This window comes from Clytia hemisphaerica, unplaced genomic scaffold, assembly GCF_902728285.1.
Source record: "Clytia hemisphaerica strain Z4C2 unplaced genomic scaffold, Clytia hemisphaerica genome assembly, whole genome shotgun sequence".
Lineage (NCBI taxonomy): Eukaryota > Metazoa > Cnidaria > Hydrozoa > Leptothecata > Clytiidae > Clytia > Clytia hemisphaerica.
Window position 1 is genome coordinate 729298 of NW_027103907.1, and position 20823 is coordinate 750120.

A 20823-nucleotide genomic window follows, 5' to 3' on the forward strand; every position below is an offset into this window, starting at 1 on the left:
ATTCCGGGATGAGATGTTCCTGCTGCAGGGGCTCCTTTATATGTACACCAGAAGCAACACAAAATCATAAATGGAGTAAAAATTAATAATCCGTACAGACGACAAAAGCTTGAGAAGCATAAGGATAATCCTATTAAAGTACATTTCAATGCTACATGAATTATGAATTTTGTTCGTTTGTTAAAATCATTTTGAAATTTCTATTATGTCAGCGCATATCTCCTTTTACAACGAGTAGGTTTTTTGATGTGCGAGACAATTTACTGACTGACAATTTACTGAAGTGTGAGATATTATGGTAATCAGTAATCAGTCTGGCTTATCTGGTATTTATTGCAGGTATTAAAATATTTGCTTTATTTGGATGATATTTGACACACTATAAAAATAACATTGCAACGTACAAAAAGGTTTAGCTGAATTCTAGAAGTGAATCTTAAAGTTTTTGAACTTTTACCGGGATGATGTACTAGCTTTGAGCTCGAAATATTGTAATTTCAAAAAACTCATTTAAACCTTTTCGGACTTTTCTTTCGTATTATACTACTTGAAATTGCCAGCTGGAACTGGATTCTTAAATTTTTTTCCAAGGCAAAGTAAAGCGATGCCCCAAGATTTGTTCATCATTAGGGTAGTGGTTATAACTGTCAGCTACACTTCTGGCAGTCGTTCCAAAAATGCTCCAAAGTGAATAAACTTTTTCCAGGGCTAATCGTACCATTATAAGATAAATGTGTAACATTCAGTAGCGTGTTGAGTGGACCAATAAAATCACAAACCAGGGAGGAAATTTACCAAAGTAGTTGTCTTGGCGCCCCGTCCCCAGTAAAGAAAAATAAATATTTAGCTTTTACAAGAGGGAAGCGATAAGAAAACCTTAGGGCATTTTTCCCTCTTTTGACCATTACTCTTTTTGCATACTCTCCTTTTGACTGCAACTGGTTATACAGAGTGTTAAAAATCAAAGAGGCAGCGACACGGAGGTTATCTTTGACACTCCAAAGAACCAAAGAAAGGACAACCCTATCATTTCGCTGTGTTTTTATCGACTATCATTTTATCTAATTTCATGAGTATCACACATTTTTTAACAAGCTGAACTTTTTCGCACTGACTGTCCTTTTAAGCGTCATAGATTTTCACTCTAATTCCCAATGAAGTTTTGCTAATTTTCTTTATTATTCTGCTGGTCCTGGATTCGACAGTTGGCAAATGATTCGCATCCCTACCCAGTGAGTGAGTTCGAACTTACCATTGTCAGCTAACGTCAAATACTTGAACCCCTTACATTGACGCACTTACGTGTGAAAATATATTCGACTTCATACGGCCCTGGTAATAACAAAGAGTCCAATTGTAAACACACAGGATAGTGTAAGCTAGCGGATGAAGAAGTTATCTTACTTCTCAATTGTAGGACGAGACCCTGGGTCTGGCCGCAGTAACCAATCGAAAACTGGGTTCAATCAAATTATCACATTCAGTTTGATAGGTGTATAAGACAACCAAGATTTTTGAATTAAAGCTGCAAAGGCACTCTTTATTCATCATATTGCCACTGTAGCTGTCACAAAATGATGACAAAGTAACTCTCTCTCTCTCTCTCTCTCTCTCTCTCTCTCTCTCTCTCTCTCTCTCACTCTCTTTCTCTCTCACTCAAAAACATAATATCACCAATGCTCTAAGTATTAAAAATCCTCTTTGCTTTACTTTTAAAAACCGTACGTAATTAGGAGATTAGTTCTACTTCAATACACCTTCTTTTCAAAAGAACACTTTTATATGAACACGACCAAGGTTCAACTTAAACCAAAACCTAAGAACAAATTCAGAACAATCAGAGTCTCAGATTTCTGATATCGCATAGAAAAATTCTCTTTTTTGTCTTTGGTCAGCTATAGTAATCACATTAAGAAACCTATGAGAATAAAAGAATCAGGAAAAATAATAAGAATATTCAAGACGTGAGTAAATTGTTCTTACGAAAAATAAAGCTTAGAACAAGCAACATTATGAAAAATTTAGGTCAAAGAAACTTAAAATCCCTTCTTAAACCCTCTTGTATACGAAAACTTTTTTTGTTACTGTGGTTCAAAGTGACGAAAATTTTTAAAATTTTGTAACCCTTGAAAAAGGGGGTGCCCGTGACACAAGGGGTTGTGTTAGACCTCTTAGGATTTTTCAAGAAATGTAAGTTATATATTGTTTTAAATGGCTTATGATGGTTTTTATGTTTTGAAATCGAGTCATTGCTAATTGGCTAGTCATTTCATTGTTTATACTTTAGTATCCTGGTGTTTGCCTTATCTTGATCACAAGGAGAAGAAAATAGCTAATTGCAAAGCTATTCTGTTGTCGATTTTGATTTTTGAACAAAATACAAGCATTTATAAACATAATTAAGGCAATAAAGATTTTTTGTTGATTTTACTGACTGATAATATTTCGTCTTTTTTAAAGACTTTGAGAGACCATTTTGTTTTTGAGTTCAATGTGGTGAAGACGCTTCACTAGGCTCCGTTAAAATAACATTTTCTGGTATTGATACTTGATAGTGGTTTTTGACCCATCCTTAATTTGAGAAAAGGTATATTATTATGAAACTTAAAGTTTTCATTTTATCAAAGTTTGGTTGGTAAAAGTATAAAGACTACCAGGATGGCTAGTACAGCCTAAAAAAACAAAAATAATTTCTTAATCAGTATTTTCTCTGGTGTTCGAAAAGTTGACCATTTAGACACTCATTCTCATTATATCTTTGAGTAGCTAAGCGACCACTTTTCGGGAGGGTAATGATTCGGTTGGTTACAATTTAATATCTCAATCCCAAATATGTTTTTTCCGGTTTTTAGTGGCCCCGTCGCGAGCCTCAAGACTACTTCACTAAAATCAGCTTCATCAAAAGTTATACAAGTTTAGTGAGAAAAAAAACTATCCTGACCTAAGATCCGGCGATGTCTGTGTCAAAACCGTTAATTTAGCAATCTGACAACCGGAGGATATTCGAGATGTTTGTTTAGAAATTTGGAAACATTTCTTTCTTGAAAGTAGAGGGGAGATTTTCAAGTGCTATGTCTGTTAACGCTTTTACACTTGCGAAAAGCTAAGAGAAGTGACAGGTTTTAATTGACATTATAGCTCTAAACGTGTGACAATTTTGTACAAGTTACATTTGAGAAATATGAGAGAGAGAGTTTGGTATGAAGAGCAGGATATATACCAAAATTAATTAGCCTCCGTCTCAGAACGCGGTCAGAAAATTTTGCGGATAATTTCACAGCGAAAATGCATCCAGTGAAATGTGAGTAATGTATCATGATTCAAGTCGACTGACATAATTATACACATAATACATGTTACAAGTTCTGCCTACGGATTCTCAAGCTCGGCTATAATAAAACTATTACATGTTAGTAGCAGACCCGACTGACCAATGTTATGTAGCAGGTTGAAACATGAGTTTCTGCTGGAAAGATGCAGTTTGTTTTCAAGTTAAATCTTCAAAATAAAACAAACTGTGTGGGTTTCTTTACTTCCAAACAACCTACCAATAGTTTTGGAACACTCCATAATAAAGGAAGATGGCTCTTCTTGTGGATTGGCTTTCTGATACCCCATATAAACACGATGTGACATGAAAGTGAAGAGACATGATTTGTTGGTTTTTGTCTGATTTGTTGACTCATATATCTCATGGCAAATGGGATAGCAAATGACTTTTCATGTATTTCTTGGCTCTACATATGATACCTCTAACTTTGAACACCTCCAGAATGTTGAAAAAAGCATTTTACGAGATAAGTTTCAATTATAATTTTCATGGAAATTTTTAAAGCGACAGATTTGGCTTGGCGTCAGTTTTGTTTGGTTGATGTTTGGTATCGTGATCATTAAAAGCAATGAAATGCCACACAGTCACTCTACACATGATGCCTCCAGCTATGATTGGTATCAGAATGTTGGAAAAAAACATTTTACGAGAAATTGTTGATAGAAATTATATTGACTTATTTTTAAAATTTTGGCGGTGTGGGTTTAGTTGGTTGATAATGTTTACACTGTGGGATGGTTTTCAAAAAACTGTTATATTGATTGTTGTTTGTTGGAATTGATTACCAAAAAAAAAGAGAACCTTTTTTTGATAAACACTTTATTTTTTTCATGAATCAAAAAAACCGTCTGGATAGTATGTGCAGTGTCTGTTTTCAAATTTTGAAAGCTCTATACCTACTGAATTGAAGCTCTGACTAGCTCTGTTTTTAAAACTTTGAGCCATGTTTTTTTCTTTGTTGCTATTAAAGATAGATTTTTAAATTGTCGTAATGTAAATTTATGGTAAAGTTTTAGTTTTTGAGTTTAGTTCATCAGTAGTATATACATACAGTAGTATTTTTTCAGTAATCCTTTCTTGTAAATATAGTAACGTTTAACCAGACTCATTGCCCTCATTTTATTCTAATTTGTATTTTTTTAGGACTGATAAGTACATATTTTTAAACACCAAAACAAAGCAAACAACATGCCAGTTCTTTCTGGACAAATATATATGTATACTTTATTGTGTGCTTTGAGTTCTATTTTAATCAACCCTCTCAACTGGTGATCTTTCAACTATCATTTAGGAGTATAGAATGGGCTTCCGCCATAGTACCATTTTCTCTAAGTATTTTGTGCAAATTTTCAACAAAGTAGACTTCTTGACTGTCCTTGTCTCTTATGTTAAAGTTGTTCTGATGGAGGACATTGCAATTTTTGGTAGCCTTCACATATCAATAAGGAGCTTTGGTGTAAATGTTTTTTCTGATGAAATCATACTAATCTGAAACTATAAGGCCTTTATGAACTTTCTAGAACAATAATCTTGCTCCAATCTTGAGAAACACTGGAAAAATAGGTTAGCATTCCCTGCCATAATTTCACAGATTTCCTCTGCTTTCTGCTTGAAAACGCTGTCGTATAGCCGAAAACGAAAGTGAAACTGTGAAAACGTCCGCAAATTCGGGCCCAGTCCTCTTCCGAGACGGAGGCTAATATCAAAAAAAAGAACGAGAGAAAAAAATTATTAAAAAAATTGAAAGTAGGATTTACTCTACATCGTTCACTTTATGTTTTAGTTAAATAGGAAGCTGTTTAATTTTATAGTTCACGCGCTCTCAATCACTATACCGGTTTTAAGTTTATAAAGCAAGCTGTGCTTTAAAATGGCTGATTGGGTATAATTACCGTTGTATTTTTGGTAAGTGCTGTTTTTACTTCTTGACAAAGATACATGTAATGAAAGTAAGAAACACGAAGAAAAATTTTTGATTATCGTTGGTACTGTAGTTTAGTATGGCGAGTGACCTTGAGTGTAAAAAATGAGCAGTTTTAAGGTTAGTAAGAACGTGATTTGCTAGGATGAACTTAATATTTGAATCTACGTTGAAATACTACTACAGTCAACAACTCTCTCTTAATGGTAACCTCTATGATTCAAATCTTCTGTATTTCGAACATCTGAAACGGAAAGTGGTATAAAATACTCCCATCGAAGAAGATTCTTTGGCCCTGTAAAATGTACCAAAAAAACTCTTTGACTTTTGAACAGATTATTTGAGACAGAGGGCTAAAAGTATAAACGTCAGGCAAGATCTCGTTACAAATTTCGCCAATCATCTTAGTGCGCCCATACCTCTTTACAATTGCTTGTCGTAAGTATCACAGTGGACGAATATGCACATCTTGTACAGGGTGTCCCTAATTAAAGTATCGAGTCGAAACACAACTATGAGTAGAAAGTTTTACGTGCGTGTTCAAAAAATTGTATTTTAAGCTCTCCCTCTTTTTTCTTTGTCATTACGATTAATTTATACGTTGTAGCTACCTTTTGTAATAAGCCTATGTGATGGAGAACGTTCTTATATTTTAACGATAACACACACAAACTTTTCTACTCAATCGCATGTTCAAACTCGATACTTTAATTAGGGACACCCTGTATAAGAACTTCCGAATTCCCAAAAGCAATATGTTAAGTTGCTTTTCAAAATATTGGAAATTAATTTGTTGTAAATGCTCCTAAATGCGAAAAATATTCGCAATCCCACAGGGTACATTTCAAATGAAGTCCAACAAATGATATTCACTTGTATTCCAATAAAGAGGTGACGATCACTACAGGCCCAAGATCCAATAGAAATTTGATTCGAATAGAACGGAAAAGACTTAGTGTCGTTATTCAGTACAATTAGAGTATAAGGATATTTTCCTTAACGTGAAAGTCTTTTGGCGACGTACAGTCCAATATAGCTTTTAACCAAATTAGCTCCCAAATAACTCCAGAATTCTGTGATGCTCATTGAAATTTTAAAACACAAATTGTTATGGCTTGACTTAACGCTCTTAAAATTGAAGAATTATAACCGATTTAACTATTCAGCTCTACTAACTATCATATACTGTGTATAATTTTAATGTTTGAAGGTCTTTAAAGCAAATTTGATGATGACGAATTTCAAAAAAATATTTTCGATTTTAGCGATGAATCATTTTGTTAGCATTTGCTTTAAATCAATGAAATTGTCTTCTTATCTTCCTTGCTTTTTTAATAAACTAGAAATAAGTACAGCTCGATCAAATTTTCCAATTCTTTGATCAGTTTCAAAATTCGATATATTCGAATGTGAAATTAGTCTCCATTTGAAGGGTTTTGATTACAGTTATAATTGGAGGTGATAAAAATAAGAAAAGAGGGGAGGTATTTGGAAATCTATACAGTTGTTTTTCTGATTGGATTTACAAGGATCAAAATCACCTTCGAATTAGAGAAACATTCAACAGTTGAAGTCAGTATCTTATATCACTTTCCAACTGATGGGACCGATGATCAAGTTTGAATAATAGAGTAGATTCCGAGAGAGTTAGCTGTAGAATCTTTGATCCTGTATTTTTAGCCAATTTTTTTAGCCAAACAAAGCCTTTAGAAATGAATTTAGAAATAATTCGCTTTTGAGGGGTTTTGAATCTTTGCTAGTTCATCATCAAAACCACGCAGGAGAAAGTCAATTCATATGACTGCAAAAAGAAAAACATTTTAAAGCGTTTATCTCAAATACAGGTTGATTAGTGACGTCGTTTGGATAATTATCTTGTTACCAAGCATTGATTTTAATCTCATTTTTGATGACATACTCTCAAATCTTTCAGACTTTGGGAAACGTGCTTTTAGGCACTTCTGAGCGTAAATCATGCTTTATTTATGGATGCGATTTTTAGATTTCTACAGAGCTCTTTTGATGCTTTACTCACGCTACTTAAACTAAAGCAAAGTCTTGCTCCTTGTTTAGGGATTAAAATCAACATTAAGAAGTTTTTGGTGTGATACGAATGACAGAAAAAATAAATTTTTGTTGCAGTAATAATAATCAATAAAAAAACACCTGTTCATCGCTTTAAAATGAATTTACAAACAACTCCAAGTCCAGGCTGGAAAGTATACTCTTTAAATTTCTTCTAATGGTTCAATTCTTCTTATCTCTTCTCAGGAATCTTCCAAAGAAACACAACTACGCATGATCAGTATAAACGAACGAACAACAAGTAATTTAGCACCTGAGAATGTCAACCTATCGATCATCAAGATACGGAACCACAGGATCAGGGTCCGGAATAAACGGATACCGGAGTCAACCAAGCAGCAACCGTAGCTCACTTTATTTGAATAATGACTATGGTCTCTCAAGCCTTTCCTCGTCAACTTATTCTTCTACAAGCCGAAAATATGGATCCACAACGAAAACAAATGATTTGACCGACTTTGACCGACAATTTAAACGACTGTTAGATAGGACCGAGAAATTTACAAGCCGTGTTGAGAAACTTCAGACAACGGCATCTTCTCTTTCACTGACTAAAGGATACAGAGGGTCGAGCTATGATAGATATAGTACAGGTATGTGTCTATCTTTCAGTTATTCCCTTTTAATATGTTACATTCAGGGTTGTGTGTTTATCACGACACGGTGATTTAAGGCAAAATTTACGTATCTACCTTTTTGAGATTGCCAGTAATACTGAAATGATTCAGAACAACCCACAGTTTTGACCCACAAAATCGAGAATATTTAATGTGCTGATTTACCGTCGACATCTTTGTATAGAGAATTTCGAATTATAGAGAGCTGACCGTAATTTCCAACGATATAATTCCTGTAAGGGCTACTAATTTCAACCGTTTCCAAAGTGAGAAAAATTTTTTGGTATTCGTATGTTTTAAAAAACGTATTTCCAAAAATCGTTGAAAAGTGAGATGATCTCTAACCAAATAAAGGATAAAATATCACAAAGAAAAGTATCATATCAAAAGATAAGAATGTCACAGATTAAAGTATAAAGGTGTCACTTTCTTGTACTACGTATGTTTCAAATTAAATTTAAAGAAGTTTATCACCTTGTTTCACAGATTAAGATTTAAGACACCCCTGTATCAAGGTGGCCCATGGTGAAAATGATAAAGTCACAGGGGTGGGGATAAAATGAAGAACCTAAATGGCGAAAATTTGAATGGAAAATAGCATCGCAATTTTAGTTATATGGGAATTGTCCTTCTCAATTGAGGTATAGTTTCATATGAATATGAATCGTGGGTGTTTCACTGGGTGCTTCACAAAAAAATGTTTTGTATTTCACATCCTGCTGCAAAATTTCAATCGTACTGGATTTAGTCTTAAGCAGCTTTGTTTAGCATATTATTACATCATATTGAGCTTATTCAAGAAACAAGGTCGATTTATCCGATCTTTGAATCTTAGTGGTCTGGTCTTTGCTTTTCAAGATTATGCGATAAAACAATCTTCTAACAAAGCCAAATCAAAATACTGCTTATAGGATAGAATATAATATACTCTGACCATAAGACTTTAGTAGAAACTAGTGATAGGTTCTGCGTCGATTCCGCCACAGACACAAACCCCTGGCCTGGTTGACTTTAAATTCACCATCAAGGAAAACTTCCCAAAAAAATACGTTATCGTCGGCTACAAAAATTTGTCTCCGAACGACTTTTCGTCACTTTTTACGACGAACTTTCTACCGGTAACGGTATTTTTTTTAAATTGGTAATTTCTTCACCAATTGTGTATGTGTCGGGGAGAAAATCTCTAATTCGCACGTATATAAACTGTATCACAACAGATAGCATGGTGGAGAAAGCCTCACCTGTTGTGTTAACTTCATGTTTCATCAATTAAATTAGTGGTAGCCGGAAATATTAAACTTTACCGGAAAGAAATGACCTTTGATGTGGTTAAATTATGTGAGAATATGTGACACAAAATTGTTTATAAGAATAAAGTTTATTAAGAAGACGTAAGTAAAAAAACACACACTATATAGTGACTTAGCATATGTTCTGATAGAGTTTATTTTTGCATTTTCACGGATCTTCTTTTCGGATTGCGTCTTATGAAGGCAAGATTTCGTATAAAAATATAATCTTAACACGTTCAGTGCCGAGCCTTTTTCAGAAATCGATAATTTGACCTCTTGGATTTCCATTGAATGTGGCCTGAGATTGTACTTTTGATAGAGTGCACTAAAAGCTAAAATTCGTGAAAATATTGCAGCTCTTAAAATTTCGCGGATGAGCTTAACCTCGAAATTTAGTCCCTGCGAAAATTTATCCCATAAGAATAACTATTACACAGCTTACCATGACGCCGCTGAAAGCATAGTTTCTTTAAAAAAATATATTATGTGAGTAGGCGAAAAGTGTTATGCAGGTCAAACAAAAGTAAATTTTGATGTCAGTGGCGCTCATTCTTCGACTCTTACTTTTTCGTATTCAGAAACAAAAATTACTGATGATCACATATAACATGAAAAAGTCTTACGCAAAAAAAAAACATTCCAAAAGGGGAAAAGCTCATAGCAAACTTGTCATAGTTCATTCAGATTGTATACCAATTGACGCAGAATTTTCAAACGCCTATATAAATTCCGAGTGTGCTATGGGACATGATACAGATTTCAGGTTAAGGTTCCTAACGCACTTACATGTTTTTTGTCTTATTCAAATATTTGACAATTGTGTTATCCTCAGATGATCCTCTTCTTCGACAGATCTTTATCACCTCAAAATCTGAAAATCATTCATTTAGACATCCCCATTTATTAAAACAATTTTAGATCATACATTTGTTAAGTGAAAATAGAGCAAAATTTGCAATGGTGTTTAGATGTAAAACGACATTTCACTATTTTCAAAACGTATCACCTTTTTAAAAATCGCGCTACGACACTTTGAGAACGAAGAATGTTAACAACACGGTTTATTGGGAAATTTTATGGCCACCATACAGGTATGACCTAGAGATCTTTTTTTCGATCTGGCTCTTACATCCCTGTCTCTGTCATCCACTTTCTGCCAAAAGAATTGAGAAATGAATGAATAAATTGCAACAGAACTAAGTCAATTTTTAAAAATCCACCAAAACATTACCTGAAAACAGATAGTCGTAATTTTCTTACGCGTTCGGCAAACCTCTAAAAGCGCTGAGGAAAATAGCCAACTGTATATCTTCACACCCCTTTAGAGCTTCAGCGTTATGTGCAGAAAACAATGACGGTCTGATTTCAGGTTACCCAAACCCCGGTTGTCTTTTTGACAACAACACGTTGTCTTGGATACTTTCGAATTTTGGGCGGTTGATTTTAACAACCGTTTTATTCAAATTTTTGAAAAGAGTTACAATCTAATGACTGTGATTTGCAAGATATAAGATGACGTTTATCTCGTAAAAAACCACATTATTTTCTTATGCGGGTTTCCTTAAGCGTTTTAGTCATAACAACGTTACACCACATCTCAGTATAGCGATTTCGTAACCTTTTCCAAAAAGGAAGTCGAATTTATAAGAACATACAAGATTTTCGACTTTTAGACTCTATGGTAAAGAATAAGTATAGCCATAGCAAAGGGACAATATATTTTATTAAATAGCGCACCGGCAAATTTTTTTTCCGTGAACGGACGGAAGTATCTTCGACGGTCAGAAGTATCATCTTTTGACGGTCGGAAGTATCATTTTTAATTTTTCCTATCCGTCATTCCGTGGTTCGGGGGGTATTGGGTCATTACCAATCAATTAGGTAGGGTCAGGGTTGCTAGTAACGGCTTATCACTGTGCCGGGTGCATACTCGGCGCCTTGGGCCCCGCAGGGTTGCTAGTAACGGCTCGAATTTCAGTCAGTTTAAAAAAGGGGTACTTTTACCCATATTATAATAACATTACCCCCGTCTTTCGCCAGTTTGGTATAATATGTTATGAATTGCGTAATTTGCTGTGCAGCGATGGCTCAACGGATAGAGCGCTGGCTTCCTACTCTGATGGTCTTTCTTTGGTGGTGGTTCGAATCCCACTCGGTGCGAAAATTAGACAGGTTGAAATTGATGGACAAATGATTGACAGGTATGAAAACTCAGTCAGAAATGAGAAACTAAGTCTCAGAAAGTAGAAAAAACAGATAAGGTGTAAGATAGGAAAGGGAAAATGGGCCGTTAAAAGATGATACTTCTGACCGTCGAAGATACTTCCGTCCGTTCACGGAAAAAAAATTTGCAGCGCACCGCGCTGAATCTAAAAATAGATTTTATCTTTGACATACAGTATGTGGCCCCCAAAACGGCGATCAAATTTGAAATTTCTCTCAAATCTAGAGGAAAAGAGATTTTACAAAAATTTTTGCTGCATGAAAACCTTTTAACATCTCTACTTTATTTCCTGGAAGTTCTTCTTCAAAATTTTCAATTTCAACAATATTTTTCAATCGCTTAAAGATAGGTAGCTTTTTTCTAATGGCCCCCAAAACGGAGGTTTGAAATTTTAGCGATTTCTCGAGACATCTTTAAGATATGAATACAAAATTTCCATAGTTTTGAAATATGATTTAGAGGGTTTTGGGCATAAAGTTTATTTGATAAAATTTTTACAGTATACCCCTGGTTGTCAAAATGCAGGTTTGGGGCCCCCAAAACGGAGGTGTAGTTAAAATCAAATTATTAAGCCCAGTGGTAATATGGGGAAAAACTATGAACATATTTGTGTTTTCCCTTAAATTTACGACCCGATGGATGTAAAATTTATGATTTTTATGAAATATTTCAAGATTTTTGATATTGCAAAGTCCAAACTGAAAATTTAGAAATTTTCAAAATGACAATTTTGATTTAACACCGTCTTAATCAAGTTTTTGAAAACAAATCTCTTTTGAAAATAGTTCCATTCATGTATGGAATAAGCTGTGAAAATTTTAGAAAAAAAGCTTAACTGAAACTGAAAATATTAAGCTTTAAAGATATTTTTCTCCTATATTTTGCAAAAAAATGACAGAATTTGCTGTTTTTGCTGATTCAGCGAAAAATTTTATATATAATGTTAATTTTTTGTTATAAACTATTAACTCAAGGTGATAGGAATAGAATTCCAAGATTTTTTGCTTTTTCTCATATTTAGAATTTTCGGTTTTGTCAATGCTGATTCTAGGGCTCCAAAATACTGGTTGACCTTCAAGATGCTATATCTTTTACCCAGCCTCTAAAGCGTCACAGATGTGTTTGCATTTTCTGAACGGCATTAGGTGTAGAAAGTTTCCTATACCCCGTTTTCATAACTTATTTTCGATATCCAAGGAGCTAGAGTGAGTTATATGCAATTTTTATCTAATTTTGGTGTTAAAATATTTCCTTTAGATGCAAATATATTATTTTGAATCTGTCTCAGACCAGCAAAAACATGCTCATTTTTAAGTATAACTATCATTCTTTCAAAATAAACAAAAATCGTTTAATAAATGATAAATCTGATAAATCTACAAGTCAGAATCTTCATTTTAATGAAAACCTCCGTTTTGGGGATCCTCTCCGTTTTGGGGGCCATATACTGTAATCATTACTCTCGATGTGTTTGTACGAGTTCCAATCCCATCAACCTTTGCGTTAATCTCCTTTGCACGTTAATTGCATCATTTGACAAAAGATATATAACAACTTGCACGTGTCTTTAATTGAGCCGCATTGAATTGTGGGATTGCAACTCGTACAAATGTCAAAAAAAAGTGAAAAGTATTAATTATGACGTAAGCGTTGCGGAGCGCTATTTCACACATTAAAACATGCTGGAAATTCACCGGGTTAAAGAGGTTTTTCTGTTCCAACAAGTTGCTACTGTACACTGTGAAAAAGTGAAGAAAAGTGAAGTTTTGAAAACTTCGTACACATTTTTGATAGAATTCATATATGGTAATGATTGGTAAGACTTAACTGTCGAGCAGCAGGTCTAATTTAAAAAAAAAACACATCAAATATCACAGGTCAAAACAAAATCGACTACTAGAAGTATCATGCAATACAACTTGTAATCAAACGAAAATGGATTTCTCAATTTAAATGTCGAGACAACCGTATATTCATGTTTTTTCAAACAAAATCATTTTGTCATTGAGTGATTTGTGGGACAATTTTTGCTTCAGTCGACTCTGAGTAATTCTGTTCAGTGGTCTTTGATAAAGCGGCATGAAGGTATCGGCTTAATTTGCATTACTTGAACGTTTCATGGACGTTTTATGGACTTTGGACACAGTTTTGACATTATTTGCCATACAGTATATCACAAGTTGGTGGAGCTAGAACTAGAAATCGGACATAGAATTATCAACAGATAAATATATCCATGAATTTAATGTCCATTTGATTTTTCATCCAGAAAGCGGAAAATTTAGAAATTTAGAAAAATCTTGCTGGATTTAGAGTAAACAATAGAGCTTGAAACCCAAGCCAATCAGAGTCAGGTCTTATTGGCATTTAGATCATTTTATCCTCACTGGCTAAAACAATTTCACCGAGCCTCTGCTTTGGTGGGTGCGGAGGTGACATCAAAATGTTTATCTTTATTTTTGATGACCTTAATCAAAGAAAGTATATATTATTTCTATCAGACACAGAACCTTTCTTATAACAAACACTTCTTGCAACTACATGATATTGTTAAAGATCGTAAAGTAGAAAATTACTTTTTGATTAGCGTTGAAAACCACATTGTTATTTCAAAATTTGTTAAATATCCCAAATTACTAGACACTAGCGGTTTTTGAAAAATCATTGTCTATATATTTCAGTTCGTCTTAAAACGACGAACTTGAAATGGTTGGTTGGTTTCCCGTTGGTTTGTTAGTATAATTTGGAATTGTGATTTTGATGTTGAACTCTTTGGCTTTTTCAAGAAAGTTTGGAATTGTTTTGGATTGTGGATCTTTAGTTTCTAGTTTTTTTTGGAAATTAGTGATGTTCCCATGAACTAGGAGGTGTGGGTTCCGAAATAAGGCTGCTTGAGTTTAGGCCCCTACGTCTTCTCCCACGCTGGAAATGTTGAGAAATTATGGGTGTTAAAACTGAAAATATTCTTAAAATGTTCTTATCATTTCCCCCGCATTTTGTGAGTATTCTATCCATTTTGTCTTGTTATGATTTTTGGTGTGATAATGTCAAACATTTTTTGAAGCATCAACATGAACGTCAGAGGACGTAATTTCTTCGTTAACATTCTTTGTACTGTAAATAAAAAACGAAACTAGCAAGCAACATCAAGTTTCTTTCAGAGTTGGTGGACGTAAACTTATCAAACATTTTCGCTGTAGTGCTGTTAATTGCATTAAATAGAGTCATACTGAACATCTATTTTGACTTCTGTTCCTCTTGACATGTAAGCATTTTAATACAAGGATTTACGAGGATCGACAAGATATAGATCGCACGCAAATCTAACGATCTTAAATTCTTTTTTAATAATTTTTTAATTGAGGGAATTTGAACAGCATCAAAATCGACCTGTTTTGCTTCTGAAGATAGTACGGTTTATTGCGGCTAATTAGTCTATTATCTGGAGTCTATTTCTTTGATATTTATATCGAAAAATGTATCGAGCTAACTGACGTTCTTACAAAAAAACTGTCCCGCTAAACCTTATATAATGTGACTGTTTTAACATCCAGCCGTTAGGAAACAAAAAAAATATCTTGTGACTTGCTATAAATCATTTCTATCTGTTCAAAGTAGAATGTACCTGGTAGATGCTTTATGCTCTAGTGAAAATGTCTATAAAGAAAAGAAAGAAAAAATCTTTTTTGCTTCTGCGTGTTTAGATATTTGAATTTGAAAAGTTTGAACAGTCTAGGTACCTCTTGTTTTAAAACAATCTAATTTGCTCTGTAGACTTTTCATAATAACGTTTAAGGGTATCATACTTATTTGTTGTATGTAGCTTGCTAATAATTGTTTATTAAATTATTAAGTCATTGGCTCCATTACTAATTATGAAAGTGTTCTTTCGAGTTCTAGAAAACAAGATCCATAATGGTCGGTGTGACATGAGTTTTTCTTTCAGCAGATTCTGGAGACAAAGTTTAGATGAACGGTTAGGTTGACAGTAGAATATGTAGACCTAGGTGGGTCAATATGTTGTTTTGATCTTCTAACATTATATGTACGTTACGGAAGTTGAATGAAAGGTTTCTTGACATAAGTTAGGAGGCTTATTGTTAGGATAATTCCTGCATTACAATCATGGACAAAATATTTGAGACAAAGGGGATTTACCGGCGAAGTTTTTAACACCACAGATGATTTTTAAGTGCCGTAAACTACAGTTGGGAAGTAGAGTTTTAACTCTGAGTTTTAACACGAGACTTAAGATCTCAGGATTTAAAAGCTCGAATTTGCTTGAATAAGGCTTGGAATATAGCCTAGAAGCCACCGAACCCCTCTAAAATTGAAATGAAAGTAGAAGTCCTAAAATAGCAATTTTCGCCCGAACTTTAAATTCTAAAAAACGTTAAAATACACTAAAATGTTAGTATATTTCAACCATAATTGTAGCATAGGTTTTTATTAAAGAAGGGTAGAAATTCTGCTGGTTGGTCAGAAGACAACTGTGTTCACTTTGACTGCAATATGAAAAGGGCGTAATTCATTTTTTTATACTGAATAGTCAAAAACAAAATCTTTGTTTCCGTTATTCAAATATCCTCTAATGGGATGGATTAGAGGGGCCTAGAGGGTATTCAGGTTTGACAAGTGTTATTTAATTATTTAATGAAATGTCACTCATTTTACAAGTCGTAACATTTAGCGGAAATCTTCATGGACTAAGGAGTTGGATTGATAAGGAGGCTGAAGCTAGCTATGTGCTGCTTTTTTCTACTTTTTTATTCAATCGATAAATTTATAGGGGCCGCGATATTTGGAGCGGAAATCTTGTATTACTATGAAATAACTTTGATAAGTCGAAATTAGTCGGTGAAAATGAATCACTTTGTTTCATATGCACTGCTCTTTTAATAGATTGGTATACACTGTATTCTGTTTGACGGATTTCAGGAAATTTTTCTACAGCAGTTATTCTAAAAATGGCCCATCTATATGATGAGAGGGAAAATATGGTATACTTGATTTCTAGAACTATTCCGGTTTTAGAAAATTTGGAAACGGAAAATTATAGTATTGAACAACTCCGTAAAATTTTGTTGATGTTTCAAATTGTATATTGTGGTGGTGGCGACTTCTCTTGTCGAACTCTTTTCCACTTGCTGGTCTTGGTCTCAAAAAAAGAAAAAGTATCAGTCTTCTTGTTTGTGATTTAAGTTGAATTTCCATGGTCCTTTGTAATGTAATGGATCGTATTGGTCAAACTTGCTACATGATTTTAATTGGGCCCTGACCTATCAGGAATTTAAGCCCTATTTTCTGATCTCAACTCTAAAAAGAACCAACAGCTATAGAATCCAGGGAAAATTTGATGGTTTAAGAATTATGTTTGTTACAAGCAGGGATTACAAAAGTCTGTTCTATAAAAAGTGGAGAGTGCATTTTGATTTATTCTTTAGTTCATTGACTCAACCTCGACTTGTCATCTTGTCATGAGAGTCTTAAATTCTACACTTTGCTGCTATGCATTGAGTCTATTGTAAACTGTTTACTAGTGAGAAAGTCAAGGACTCATATCCTAGAAACAAAAGTAGTGAGTAGCGAGTGAGTGGGACTTGATGCTTAAATTAGTTGAGCGCTACATGGGCACCTCAGTTGAACGTACCGATCCAAAATAGTCAAATTGAGTGGTTCTTGCTGTTCTGTTTGTTACTTTTTAATTGATTTACTTAATGCTATTTTTTCGTAAAATAGTTTCGTATATTTCTTTGACTTGTTGGACGGGACTGAAGTGGAGTTTTGTACTATGAGATTGATTTGACTAAATATTGTGGTAAAAAAAGGATGGCCCGTAAAAAGTAGTGCGATCAAAAGGGCACGAAAAGCAAAACCTTTTTATTAATATTCGTCCCATTGTAGCACTCAAGCGCATTATTAATTCCTTAAATATTTCACTGAAAACTGCATCCTTTTCTACCAATGTTTTATTTTAACGACTATGTAGAAAATGTTATGGATTCTAAGACCCAACTCGCCGGAGCTGCAAGAACTTTTACGTGCTCGTCGGTTTTAAAACTGTCTTTTCTGACGGTTTGAACAATTCTAATCGCATTAGTAAAAAACCTCTCGTCATATGTCATCTAACTTTGTGTCCTTGAGATCGTGTTTAAAGAATTGTCTTGGAAGTTTTTACGTCACTATGGATTTATTTGCGTGTGTACTTGGTTCAAAAAGCGAGTTTTGAAAGGAAAAGTTTAAGCACTGTTTCCTGTTTTTAACCACAAATCCTTGCAAACCTATTTTCTTGCATTTAATCATTTGATACCACAATTTTGGTTTGAGTGAATCATATTTCGATGCAAAGCGTATTGCTTTTGTTTTTAGAGGATTCAGTTGGTCGTTATCGATCAGTTACCGACCTTTCATTATGACATCATGATTGAGGAGAGTATTTTTTCACGAGCAAACTTTCTGAGGCGTGATATGTGATATTTTTTAGGCAGGATTTGAGGCGAGGTGCATCTTTTAGGCTATTTTCTGCATTTTCTTACTTGGATGAACAGATTTTGGCGATTATCGTGATCGTGTTAAGAGCAGCACACTTTAGGGTGTTGGTGTATTGGTGTATGGGGGATACAGTTAAGTGTCTATTTAATAGATTTTACTCTGATTCTGGTATTCATGAGAGCATATGAAAATCCATGAGGCTATATTTATGATGTGAAAATGTGTGTGTCCACCTGTACATAAGATTTTAGGATTTTGTTAAGTTGACACACACGTTCTTATGTCATAAATAGCCTCTTATTTAACCTCACTACAATGATAATATGCTTTTGCTTTTCTGATTTTCGGCTTAACTCCAATCAGGATATTGACCTCCAACTAGGGATGAAGAAGTCGGCTCTGCGACTAGACGCTGGCAAACTACGTTTTCGATATATCCTGATGACGAAATTTTGAGTTTTGCATCTGTTATTTAAAAGCGAGGAACGTTGTAGTGCATTGAAAGAAAGTAAAGAGGAAATCAAAGATGTCTGTCTGAGGTGAATATTCTGTTTATAAAGAAAAGGTTAAATTGTGAGAAAATCAAACAAAGTTCTTGCACTTGTCTTACAATTTTAAGCCTATAAATGGCATCTACTAATATTGATTTTTAACACATTTGAGGGAATTTTTGGTTTTGGGAGATGAAGAGGATGTAATTTTTTAACATCTCTACATTTTGTTATTTCATCAAATACAGGTTATTAAAAATGAGGAGGTTCTTAAATACGCAACTCAGACAGCTCTACCTCGTGTCACTTTGACACATATTGAAAGTCTTGAACGAAAAAACACTGCACTTGTGTTAAAATCAATAACCATTTATGTGTTATTGTACCATGATTTTGCTGCCACTTTAACAAACAACCCTGAACTAGCATTCCACGTATGGCAGATGTCAATTTCAAGTGCATGTTCTTTGGAAAATAACATTTTTGTGACGTGCTAACACAGGGTCATTATAATATAAAGGAATCGGATTTAGCAAGCTATATCTTGTCCTTGCAAATTGAGTTAGCTTGGAGCAGGTAACTTGTGAAATTACCAGCGTTGGGAATGACAATCGCACGCTTTGCAAACTATATTCATTTGGAAATTGAGTTAAATTTTAAGCACGATTAACATTATTAAAGATGGAGCTTTATGAAATTGCAAGAAGTTACCGGAGTCATCGGTATTTTTCCGATAATCAATTCAATCCGTATAGTTACGGCACAACACGCAGTACTTGTTACGAAATTACGGCAGATCCCATTAACGATTTACGACGAACGAGCTCGTATACATATCGAAATAATTACGAGCCTACTGCGAAATCTTACCGATCTACAAATGATGTTTTACGATTTTCTTTCGATAATTATCGATCGGCTAATGATTTGTTTCGAACAAGTTGGTCCGATAAATCGAATAATGATAATGGTTTAAGAGACAGTTTTACATCAAGTAGGGTTTAGTCTCGTATCCAAAATAAAAGCTTTTTTGGAAAATCCTTGAACTTTAACGGGCGGGACTGTTTTTCTTTTTAAGTGGTCAAAATTGTATTTTAAATTTTTCCAATCCTATAGGGAGACTAGAATAAGACCCTTGGAGGGAGTTAAATTATCCAAAATGATACCCTTCAAACTAGAGTGACACCGATAATGCCTGAGTGAAAAACCCACTAAAATTAGCGTTTGATGATAATACAGATAAGAAAGAGTTCAGCTGTCTCTGTTAGTGCCGATTTGAACCGGGTTGGTTGAAAATCGGCATTTTGGTACAGTAAAAAAATAAAAATGTCCCAACACTCTCACTTATTTGAAACCCTTTACACGTTTTTTTTTTATAAGAAAGTCAAAAATTTTCGAAGCCTTCGGATGTTCTTAGTTTTTTGGATTTGAAGCCTAAAAATGTTCTTAAAATGTTCTTATTTTCAGCATTTTTTGAGCATTTTGATGTAATTTCTTAAGAAAATGCATGTTTTTAAGTTTCCGAAGCCTTAAAATGTTCTTAACTTGTTCTTAACATTTTGGCCCTCGAAGCCTTATGTTCTTATATAGCTTGTTCTTATAAAAAAAAAACGTGTATTTAAAAATTTCTGTAATTCGCACTGAAAAATGATTTCTCACCTTATGTAAAATTCTATTTGTAATAGGAAACAGTAACTTTAATTCGAATTAGATTTTTATACCTTTAAGATCGAATTAGAGAGAATCGACTGTAATGTGGACCTTTGTTATCCCTTAAGAATAAATATTCTGACAATTTACTCTACGTCTCATTACAGGACGGCAACGTGAACACGTATCACTTTACGATACGTTGATCGACACGGATCCCGTCTCAACGGAAGACGAGTGGAGACGCTACGTCGATCGAGGATGTCTTGTGGAAAAAGCTGTGGAAGCGTTAAGGTAAAAATTCATTTTCCAACCTTGTCTACCAACCAGTTTGCCCACACGTGCTTTTTTATAATAACTGCGTTATAAGATTTGAAAAAGCGTTTGTTTGTCTACAGGGAATGCTTATTGCTAAGTCGCAATTCTCAGGGCACCTCGTCTGGTGTCAGTTGTTTTAACACACTTTTGTCAACGTCCTGACGCTTTTAACGTCAATATAAAGTTAAATTTAACCAAGATGTTTCTGATCCTTAGACGTCGACATCGTTACCCGAAAGACTCTTTCGAATATTCCCCTGAATCGCGATCACCATACAGTTATCAGATCACGCCCACCACCAAATGGGTGTCACCGCCCAAAACGCCAACTGATAAATATGGACGCAAAGTACGAGATAAAGGTATGTTTACACTACATGGTATTTTAAATGGTATTTGGGG

General features: G+C 34.3%; 1 protein-coding gene across 2 annotated transcripts in view; it reads left to right on the plus strand.

Moving 5' to 3' along the window:
* The first annotated feature begins 176 nt into the window (after positions 1-176).
* Positions 177-20823, plus strand: part of LOC136809058 (uro-adherence factor A-like) — a 28742-nt gene continuing 8095 nt past the window's right edge. Inside the window, exons 1-4 of one of the 2 annotated variants that reach the window (XM_067065633.1) lie at positions 177-339; positions 7524-7930; positions 20271-20397; positions 20638-20783. In XM_067065633.1, coding sequence (XP_066921734.1) covers positions 7597-7930; positions 20271-20397; positions 20638-20783 — 607 coding nt within the window. In that variant the 5' untranslated portion in view covers positions 177-339; positions 7524-7596. Of the gene's footprint in view, positions 340-7523; positions 7931-18699; positions 19448-20270; positions 20398-20637; positions 20784-20823 lie in introns of those variants that run through there. The other variant, XM_067065634.1, reaches the window with a different exon arrangement.